At 40.7% G+C, this 10,833-nt stretch overlaps 2 protein-coding genes across 2 annotated transcripts in view; both read right to left on the bottom strand.

Annotated features, from left to right (window-relative positions):
• The window catches only part of heatr6 (HEAT repeat containing 6), a 19,445-nt gene extending 15,890 nt beyond the window's left edge, over positions 1-3,555 (bottom strand). Inside the window, exons 1-4 of the mRNA XM_037687400.1 lie at positions 3,262-3,555; positions 1,767-1,874; positions 1,546-1,686; positions 1,354-1,469 (exon numbers count right to left, since the gene is read on the bottom strand). Coding sequence (XP_037543328.1) covers positions 1,354-1,469; positions 1,546-1,686; positions 1,767-1,874; positions 3,262-3,555 — 659 coding nt within the window. The remainder of the gene's footprint in view (positions 1-1,353; positions 1,470-1,545; positions 1,687-1,766; positions 1,875-3,261) is intronic.
• A 4,490-nt stretch (positions 3,556-8,045) lies between these two features.
• dynll2b (dynein, light chain, LC8-type 2b) lies at positions 8,046-9,494 on the bottom strand. The gene is made up of 3 exons (XM_037687398.1): positions 9,381-9,494; positions 8,844-8,988; positions 8,046-8,772 (listed from the first exon to the last, which is right to left on the bottom strand). Exons 2-3 carry the CDS (start codon positions 8,973-8,975, stop codon positions 8,635-8,637), a joined length of 270 nt encoding a protein of 89 aa, XP_037543326.1. The 5' UTR covers positions 8,976-8,988; positions 9,381-9,494; the 3' UTR covers positions 8,046-8,634.
• Between the last annotated feature and the right edge of the window lie 1,339 nt (positions 9,495-10,833).

Below are 10,833 nucleotides of genomic sequence, written 5' to 3'. Positions count from 1 at the left end.
AGTAAACAGCCATCAGTGTGCTAATGATCCATTGTTAGGCTGATGGTCCTTCTTGAGCATGTGATCAGCTGGTTTTGGTTGTCAGCAGCAAAACTGGTTGATCCACTCTAAGAAGGTGCTATTTAAGAGACTGAGCTGAATACAGCTCCTCAGACTGAGGAAGTCTCTTGGATGAGAGACGAAACGTTTCTACATTTTTTTGTTGATTTGCTTTTTTTTTTTTTTTTTTTTTGAATGTCCAGAGGACCAGATTTAACTTTTTTAGACCTAATGAATAACTTTAATTAGCTGGATGCACATCTACAACTACACGAACTTCTCGCCGTACACGTCGCACCACCGTATAAGTCGCATCAGTCCAAAAATTACTAATAAAGTGGGGAAAAAAAAAAAACGAAATATGTCGCTTCGCCGTATAAGTCTCATCTATTATGTGTCACCGCTGATGTGTCACATTTATTATGCATCACCACCTGGAAAAGTGGGCCGGTGTTGTACCAAAAATCGACTGGCTGCCAAATGCGGGAGCATGAATGGGAGGACTTGAACAAGAATTTAGCAAGATTAACACTGAAAAACAATTATTTGTTTGCTCGACATTATAGCAAAGGTGTGTCTCAGTTGAACTTTTCCTTAATAAATGCACTTTGACGGTCAAATCAGCTGCATTTCACCTGAGCGGTGCGGCAAAATGCAGCTGATTTGACGTTTGCTCGAGGAGTTCCGGAGCGAGACAAAGGTGGCTTTTTATGGCAAGCCAAGTGACTCATTAATAGCCACTTTTACCTATCAATGAGACACTTGGCTTGCCATATTAGTCGAGGGCCCCCTAGTGGCTGAAAATGGTAGTGTTCAATATTTTCCATGTCAGAATTAATGAAATCGTCAGATCTCAGCCAAAAATTAAGTTATAAATATGGGGAAAAACACATAAATAAGTCACTTTGACATACAAGTCGCAGGGCATGCAAATTTATGCAAAAAGGTGCGACTTATATGGCGAAAAGTATGAAAATTCATTCAACCTTAATTTATACAGACTAGCCTCATTGAGCCACGGGGACTCATTTACAAAATAAATTTGTTTCTGTGAGCAGCAAGTTGGCCATCTGGCCTAAAACATTTGATCATTATACATGATTGATTTGGACGAAATAATTAATGTTTGGGGTCAACTCTACAACTAATTGACCATAGAAAATATGATAATGGCTAAACATGTTTACAGAGCTAAAGTTTTGTTTGGTAGTTGAGAGGCAGCGAGTGATTTAAGGAATCCTAGGCCTTTATGTGAAGAACAATCTCCTTCAATCTGAACACCTCACCGGCAGTAAGGCTGCTGATCAAACCCACCTGAGGCAGGTGTTGGCCATGAAGATGAGAGCAACTCGCCGTAACTCTACATTTGGCTGAGATGGAGAACTGTACTGCAGAAGAAGTCCATCTTCACCCAGCAAGTCATTGACAAGCTGAGGATGAGAGGAACCTCAGGGTAAACGCCTGAAAAAGGCACGTTATGCTCTGACAGAGAACAGAAACATGTACCTGGTGGCATTGAGGTCCATTCCCATAAACCACTGTGGAGAGAGCCAAGAGGACGTCCGGGTGTGTCCACAAACTGCACTCTTTTAGTGCACTGCTGGTGTAGTTCATCAACACCTCCAGTGTCTGCTCATCCATTATTACCTCCAAGCAGAAAAACATTAGGCTGAGTGTAAACACTGCTGTCTGGTGATGTGTGGATTTTCAGCATGCAGCATCGTTACCTTCAGTTGATTTAGGAGGTGATGTACAAGTTGGCAGAATTTGACCATTAAGTGTTCTTGACTCAGAGGTACAAGACTGCTGACATGTTTCAGCAGAAGACACACATCCTGAAATCAAAAAGGTAAATAAAAAAGCTCAGCATATTCATTACATCAGTGATGAATAAAATAACCCAGAAAAATCACAAGTTCACTGAGAAGCTTCATACCACTGAGAGCTCAAGTCTTTTAAAGAGCAGTAAAAAGGCTGGTCAGTTTATGCAATTTAATTTAGGTTTTCTTTAATGCAAAAGCAAAACAATAAAACTAAAATGTGCTGCTTGTTCAGGAACAGTGTGCTGTGACTTTAGGTGATGATAGGTTGACATCTTTTACAAAATCCACAACAAACTGCAAGAAAAAAAAAGGACTTCAATGGGATATTAGCTAAACACTCGAGAAAACCCAGTTGTTTGGAGAGCTGTAGGTCAGACATGCCTACAATACAGTAAAGTTTCAACAGAAAGTTGGACTTCACATGTATTTTTTTGTTGCACATTCACAGTTTTAGTTTTTTGATTTTCAGTGTTTTTATGGAAAATTCACTTGACAGTGGATGGTGTCACATCTTAACTTTTGAACAGTCTATAAAAAAATAATTTTAATATCAAACTTGTCTGACTGCCACAACTCTTTTTGGTACATAATGCTGGTTAAGACCATCAGTCATCGAGGGCCAAGGCAAATCTAAAAAAACAACAACATTAATTTAAAAAACTGGCACTTGTTTGACGATAAACAGCTTCTTTCAGCCCCTTCTCACCCCATCTGACTTCAGAAGTAATCTTGTTTGTCCAGAGAAAGACTGACTCTAATTTCAGTTTAAGTTGGAACAATGGAGTCCATGATATCAAAAGCAAAAAAACAGAAATAACTAAACATCATAAATTTCATCATACTTTTTGGGAAATACCATATACACAAATCAACGTTATTCACTATATTCCCTCTTTCCAGGCCTTCCAGTACATTGTAAACATTTGTGACTCAAGTAACAAGAAAGCTATAAAAATATTTGTGCACCCTATTTAATGTGTTTATTTGAATGATCCCCCTGGCTTTTTTTTTTTTTTTTTGGTTCTTTTTTTCGGTTCCATGTATATTAATAATTGTCGTGTAATGTTTTACTTTTAATAAAAAAGGAGGAGGGAAAGAAACTGGTGTTTCATTAACGTTAATGCGTTTCTTCACTTCCGGCTTCAGTCTCATCATATTAGGCATAATTTTTTATATTTCCACTACCGTTGGTTCTATCTTGTTCTATTCTTTCTTTGTTTATTTGTTGTTTTGTTTGTATCTCCTGTACACTGTTTCATTCTACTGCATGACACGTGCGATATAAATAAAGTTTGATTGATTGATTGAAGTGGTTGTTAGGGCGATCTCTGCTTGTTGCTAAGGAACCTGTGTATCGCACAGCTAAACAGGACCAAAGCGAGCCCGTGTGCGTTATCACCTGTGGTCGGATGTTGATGTCGGGCTCGAAGGTTCTGTTGTAGTTCTCGGACAGCAGCTGATCAAACAGCTGGTTGAGCTCCTCTCTCAGCTGGCCTGAAGATGCTCGCAGGGCTCGGAGCTTTGCGGCACAGCGGGAAAACTGCTTCTCAGCGTCCGACAAGGAGTCCAGTCTCGGCCCATCCGTCGACCGAGGAGTGAACGGGATGGCTTCGGCGGACAGAGCAACAGAGGAGAAAACAGGGTCTGCACGACGGTCACAAGCCGGTGCCGACATTCTGACTGGAGACGCCATGTTTCCTGGCTCCCGGAAGTACATATACATTTTTTTTCCTGGAAGTACAAGCGCAAGAACTAAACGTTAGGCTCATTACTCCCCCTACAGGCCACAGATATTACTGCTTCTATAGGCCATAAATGTAACTATTATGTACAGACCATATATTTTTGTAGATAAATACTGTATGTATATATTTTAAAAAAAAAACTTGTACAAATCGTACAGATTTATGCACAAGTACAATATACTTTTTGAGCATACCATTGTACAACAAAAAACACAAAAAATGAATATGAACAGTGAAAACCACAAGTACAATTAAAACAATACAATATATTAAAGACCTAAAAAGCAACTGAAGTCAGATTAAAATAAAGTGCATTTTGTGAAGTGCATAGTTTCAAAGAATCTTTCAGACAGGCCAAATCATTAATAAACCCAGTAAACATTGTCTTAGGTTTGGCAAATTTACATGTATGCACCAAAAATTGGATCAACATGCAAATTATTTAGAGTCAGAGTCAGAGATTCTTTATTGTCATTCATGTGGTACATGTGGTGGAGCAAAATTATGTACACAGGGTCCCAGTTACATCCAACAATAAAATGTATAAGAAAAACAGTAATAACATCTAAGATATGAACTAAGAAAAACATCAACTAAATATACACTAAGCACTCATAACATAAAAACATTGACCATCAGCACAAACATGAACATGAGTCTGTGTGAGCAGATGTGCACACATGAACACATCAGCATTGAAACAGATCAGCAGCAACATGATGTGGTTTTTCCCAGTGATTATTCTGGTTAGAGATTCATGAGTCTAACAGCCTCAGGGTAGAAGCTGTTCCTCAGTCTAGTGGTTCTACACTTAATGCTCCTCAACCTCCTTCCTGAGGGGAGTGGGGCAAAAAGTGTGTGTGCTGGATGAGTGGGGTCCTTCATGATGCAGGTGGCCCTCTTCCTGCATCTGGAGGTGTAGATGTCTGTGATGGTGGGGAGGCTGATTCCGACAGACTTCTGTGCAGCCTTAAAATGAACTCTTTTGTTTTGTCTTCCATTGTGACACAAAATTTACCCACTTTGTAATCTAAAGTGGATATCTCTTGTTGTTACTAGGACGGAGTATTAGGCCCATGCCAGTGCCGACATAAGCCTCCATGGGGCCCTAAGCGAAATTTGGTTTGGGGCCCTTTATTTCTGCTGATAATGTGGATTACTGCAATCAACACTCAGATGATCAGATCATTCACCCACCTAACATAAACTCATTGCAACTCTGACAGCCCTGTTTACATTATTCTATATGTATATATTACTAAAAGTAACAAAAGAAAAGAAACAACACCAGTATGCAATGTATTTTACAGCAAAAGTTTAATCTGGTATATTGTCTTTGGTTCCAAAGAACTGCAACAGTAATGTTCAAAGTAATTTGTAGTGCAATATCAACAACAGGCCCTGTGATGGACTTGCGACCCGTCCAGGGTGTACCCCGCCCCTCGCACAGTGATTGCTGGACATGGGCACCAGCGACCCCCGTGACCCAAAATGGAATAAACGGGTAAAGAAAATGGATGGATGGATGGATATCAACAACAAACATATAAAATAACTTAGATGCATACAAATATCTTAAATTGTGCAAAAACAAACAAAATTAACTAAATTACAAAATAAAATATCAAGGAAATAAATAATGGGCAGCACGGTGGCGCAACTGGTAGAGCTGCTGCCTCTCAGCGAGCAGGTCCTTGGTTCAAACCCCAGTCCAGGGGCCTTTCTGGGTGGAGTTTGCATGTTCTCTCCGTGCATGCGTGGGTTTTCTCCGAGTACTCCGGTTTCCTCCCACAGTCCAAAAACATGCATGTTAGGCTGATTGGTAACTCTAAATTGTCCCTAGGTGTGAGTGAGAGAGTGAATGGTTGTTTGTGTCGTTTGTCTCTATGTGTCCCTGTGATGGACTTGCGACCCGTCCAGGGTGTACCCCGCCCCTCGCACAGTGATTGCTGGACATGGGCACCAGCGACCCCCATGACCCAAAATGGAATAAACGGGTAAAGATAATGGATGGATGGATGGAAATAAATAATGTAAATGAACAATTACTTGAAACCTCGTAACATGATTTAAAAAAAAGAAATTTAAAATTGAATAATTAGTTCTTAAAACTATATAAATGTATGCAACAATTTGCAAAAGCTGAACTTAAAAAATATTAAATAACTGGAGGAAGTACCATTATGTTGAACACATTGCCTCCGATCTAAGCGATAGTAGAGAACCAACCAATGGTGTGTTCTGAGAAACCAATTTCTGAGAGTTTATGACACAAGATGTTCTGATCCACAGTGTCAAAAGCTTTAGACAGGTCTAAGAAAAGTGCAACACAATAATCCTTAGCATCCAGTGCTTCAACGTCATTAAGAACCTTCAGTGAAGCAGTGGCTGTGCTGTGTTGTTTCCTGAAACCAGATTGATGTGGAGGTAAGATGTTAAATGAGTCCAGGTAATTTTTGATTTGAGAGTTTATCAGTTTTTCTAGAACCTTGGCTAAAATGCAGAGTTTAGAGATTGGTCGATAGTTGTTCAGTGAGGTGGGGTCTCCTCCCTTCAGCAAAGGAAGAACAAAGGCTGTTTTTCAAGCGTCTGGAATGGAGTTTTGTCTTATGGAGAGATTGAAGATGTGGGTCACAGGGACTGTGATGATATGAGCAGCCAGCCTTAAGAAATAAGGTGGAAGTTCATCTGGACCTGCAGATTTTTTAGGATCAAGATCTTTTAACTATTTATTAACCTCACTGACTGAGAACAGAGAAAAAGAGAAGGTGCGATTAACTGAGGATTGACTGGTAGGAGGGATTTGATTTGTAGAAGTTTGGTTATTAGGGGAAGTGGCTGATCTTCCATTAGTAACTGTGTCAAATAAAGAACTAGAAGCAACAAAATGTTTGTTGAAACAATTCAGGATCTCGTGCTTATTTGACACTTAACGAGAAGTTGTGATGGGAGGTCAGATGATTGGGGGGTGCGTGAGAGAGATTTGATGGTTTTCCAGAATCTGTTGGGGTCATTTAGATTTTTGGAGGTCTGAGATAAGAAATAGTTGTGTTTTGCTGCTTTGACAGAAAACTCAACCAATCAGTGTCTGAGTCAGATTTTCTCGCTGTGGCCCAAAGATGATCTCTTCTGTGCAGGAGGTCAGCTAGCTCAGGAGTAAACCAGGGGCTGTCTCGTCCCTTTATTCTGAACTGGTAGGTGAAGTGGTAGGTGAAGTGATGCACCCATCATGCCTAGTGCCTGGTCATCAATGCAAGATCTTGGTGAAAAATTAACACTGGATGGAAATAGATCTTGTGACAATGCAGAAGCTTATCGAAACAACGCCACAGTGAATACATGCTGTAATCAAAGCTAAAGGCGGTCCAATGAAATAGTGAGAACTTTTTTTTTGTGGCCACTTTTTTTTTGGCCAGGCAGTGTATGAATAGAACTGGGGAAGTCGGACTGTCCTGACTAATTCCACGCCTCACTTCAAATCACCGACATGTTCCAAAGGAGAGCAGCAGAGCTGGTAATATCACTATAAAACATTAGATTACAGAAATGATCACCAAAGCCATTGTAATGTAGTGTCCAACATGACTGTTCTACCATGCTGAATACTTTGAAAAGAACAAAAGCCATCCATCTTGCCTTTATAGTCTAATACCAATCTGATAGTTATGAATTGATAATTTCTTGAGAAAGCCAGATGATTCACCAATAATTCGAAGTATACCCTTCAGTCCGTTAGCAACATGACCAATGGCCATAAATGTAACTACAGGGCACAGATAATGCCATTTAGTGCCAGGACCTTCATTTTATAATTAAATGAAACTTTGGTGCATTGTTTACTCAGTAAAATTTGGCTTAGGCATTTGTATTTAACATATTTAACTCAGATTACGCAGCACGGTGGCGCAACTGGTAGAGCTGCTGCCTCTCAGCGAGCAGGTCCTTGGTTCAAACCCCGGTCCAGGGTCCTTTCTGGGTGGATTTTGCATGTTCTCTCCGTGCATGTGGATTTTCTCCGGGTACTCCGGTTTCCTCCCACAGACCAAAAACATGCATGTTAGGCTGATTGGTATAAATTGTCCCTAGGTGTGAGTGAGAGAGTGAATGGTTGTTTGTGTCGTTTGTCTCTATGTGGCCCTGTCATGGACTGGAGACCCGTCCAGGGTGTACCCCGCCCCTCGCACAGTGATTGTTGGACATGGGCACCAGCGACCCCCGTGACCCAAAATGGAATAAGCGGGTAAAGATAATGGATGGATGGATCTCAGATTACACTATCGAAACAGGGAAATTTTTTAAAGTTTTACAAAAACGGTTTTCTGTTGTCTCTGTAATAAAACTGTTAAAATTGCACTTCACTCGTGTTGACAAAAGCTCAACATCCTGCAACCTCATCAAGACATTCAAAAATTTCACGTAAAAAATAAAGTACAACATGTCCACATTTTAAACCAGTTTAATGTTGGAAAGTAATTTTGTGCTCTACATGTTTGAGGTGAAGACTGCAAAGATCAGTTTGGATGTACAGAAAGATGCAGCTGCAGATATTCAGTGTAATCAGGAACATTCAAACCGTTAATGCTCAGCTGGTTACAGCCTTTTATTAAAAGTTTAGCAACAGTCATTGCATGGTTTTATTTTTCAGTCCATCATTCGTCACTGGAAATTAAAGATATTTGAACAAAAAGGCGATTGCTCACTTTAACACAATGAAAACAAGTTATTTTACAACACTCTTGTGAAGTAACTGACAGGCCTGCACCAACAGCAAAATCAAAAATCTAGAAATATTAAGACGAGTCAGTCAGTATGTTTGAACGCGGTCCAAAAAGGAGCTGAAATCCAGCTGTGGACTGGCATTTTCTACAGAAGATGAATCACCAGTCCATCCACGACTGAAGCAACGTCCACTGATGATGGGGCTGTTGCAGATGGCGCAAAGTAACTGAAGTAAGCTGGGAAGCCTAGAGGTAGGCATGTCTGCAGAAAGGAGGTGTCAGATTTACAATGCGGCACAGGCGGATGCTTCAGCCGGACTTGAACAGGAGAATGGCCACCTGACCCAGGTAGAAGTAGATGAAATGTTTGGTTTCATGCGTCACGTAGCTGCCAAAGTTCCTCCCGACGATGCAGTGCCATGTGGGGTTGTACTTCTTGTCAAACTCCTTCAAGAACGGACAAGAAGTGAACCAGAAGCCTTCAGATGCGTTAATATTGCTTACAGGGTGCTACAAACCTTTTTGACGTAAGCAGCGATGTCCTTCTCGATGTTGTACTTCTCCATGGCCTGCATGGCACAGTCCACTGCATCCTGCTGCATTTCATCAGACATGTCTGCATTCTTGATCACTGCCTTCTTATCAGACATGATGGCTCGCTGACTGCAGGAGAAACATCATCAAACATTAAGACACATCCATACCACAGAAGTTAATTGATAGCATCTTGAGCTGACTATTTGCAGCCTAATGAACCTTGACCTCATCTGGTGAAGATGTGCAAACCGGCAGGTGTGACGCTACCATTACTTCTTAAATAATGGGAATTTGATACAAAATGATTTTTATACTTTCTTAACCTACAAGAAGCAGCCATGGCTGTCAGGTTTGTAAACTGAGGGAGATTCATGCAGTTTTACTTGACAATAAACGGAGCAACATGAACAAAAGCAGCACGCTAGCAGCAAAAACCTCCATGTTTTCTGTTCACACAGGCTGCAGTAATAACCGTAAACACAGAGAAGAACATAAGCCATCATGGAGTCAGTGCTTACCGTGTGTCTGTGGAGTTAAACTGTTTGGAAAGGCAGGTTTATCGGGAAAACTGCCTTGTTATTCCTTCATTTATGGAAAGACGCGTGGTCCGCAGGCTCCGCCTCTCACATCCTCTCTGCTCTCTGATTGGCTGAAGAAGAACCTCCGCCCTGCTGACTGCGATTTTTACTGGCAGACAAGTTCCTGCATTTTATGTCTACCCACAATGCATTGCTGTACTAGCCTCTGTGTGTCTGCTGTAAAACAAAGACTACAAGTACAGTAGACGAAGTAATGTGTACGAAAAATGTGTGATGTGAAATGTAAAAATGTTTTAAATCAATTATCTAAGACTCACTTTAAAAAGCAAACTGCAGGGAAGGAACCCTAAGTAATAAATTTAGAGTAATTAATTTTATTATAATAAAACACATCTGTATTTCTGTTTAAAATCAAATGTAACAAGTCTCAATAATTTAAGAAGTCTTATCATTTTGTACCACAGTTAAGCAGGTTGTCCTTTATCAGATGATGGAATTTTATATTCAACCCATGTTCTGAAAATGTTGGGTTGTGTAAAATACAAATAAAAACAGAATGCAATAATGTACAAATCTCACAAACCGTTTTCTATTCATGGTAATGTCCAAAACATGCATGTTTAGGCTGTCTTCATGCAAAGCTTCACTTGTAAGAGATTTGAGGTATTTGCCTGATTAAATTTTTATTTTATTTAGCCTTTATTTATCCAGGTTAGTCTCATTGAGCCACGAGAACTCATTTTCAAGAGAGATCTGTTTTTTTAGGGAGCACATGGTGGGGGTTAAGGGCCTTGCTCATGGGCCCAGAGTGGGGCGAATGAGGGTGGAGGCAAGTGTGGGTATTTCACCTACCCCACCCACAATTTTTGATGTTGTCGGGGCGTGAACCGGCGATCTTCGGATCACAAGCCCACCTCTCTAACCTCTGCGCCACCACTCCCCTAAATGTTAGCTTAAACATTTGGTATGTTTACTGTTTAACAAACCGTTACTTTTTTTAAAAGTAAAATAAGGTAATTTTGAATTTTCCGGCATAAACGCATCTATTTATAGTTGTTCCAGCTCCGAGTTTTCTCTGTGAAGCATTATCTTTTAAGACCAGACTGCACAACCAGGACCTGAGGAGATGGAGATTTTGGAGGACCTGAAGAGACAATTTAGGGATTTTGGAGGAAATGAGGAGACCAGGTTTTGGAGGACCCGAGGAGACCAGATGTTGGAGGTTTTGGAGAACCTTAGAGACCAGATGTTGGAGTTTTTGGAGAACCTTAAGAGGCAGGTGTTGGAGGTTTTGGAGGAACTGAGGAGACCAGGTGTTCGAGGTTTTGGAGAACCTTAAGAGACCAGTTTTGGGAGGGTTTGGAGGACCAGAAGAGACCAGTTGGTGAGGGTTTAGGAGGGCCTGAGGAGACCAGTTTTAGACCCCTAATTC

Source organism: Nematolebias whitei, chromosome 14 (assembly GCF_014905685.2).
Source record: "Nematolebias whitei isolate Nwh7 chromosome 14, NemWhi1, whole genome shotgun sequence".
NCBI classification, from domain to species: domain Eukaryota; kingdom Metazoa; phylum Chordata; class Actinopteri; order Cyprinodontiformes; family Rivulidae; genus Nematolebias; species Nematolebias whitei.
This window is presented reverse-complemented; position numbering and strand designations above follow the sequence as displayed.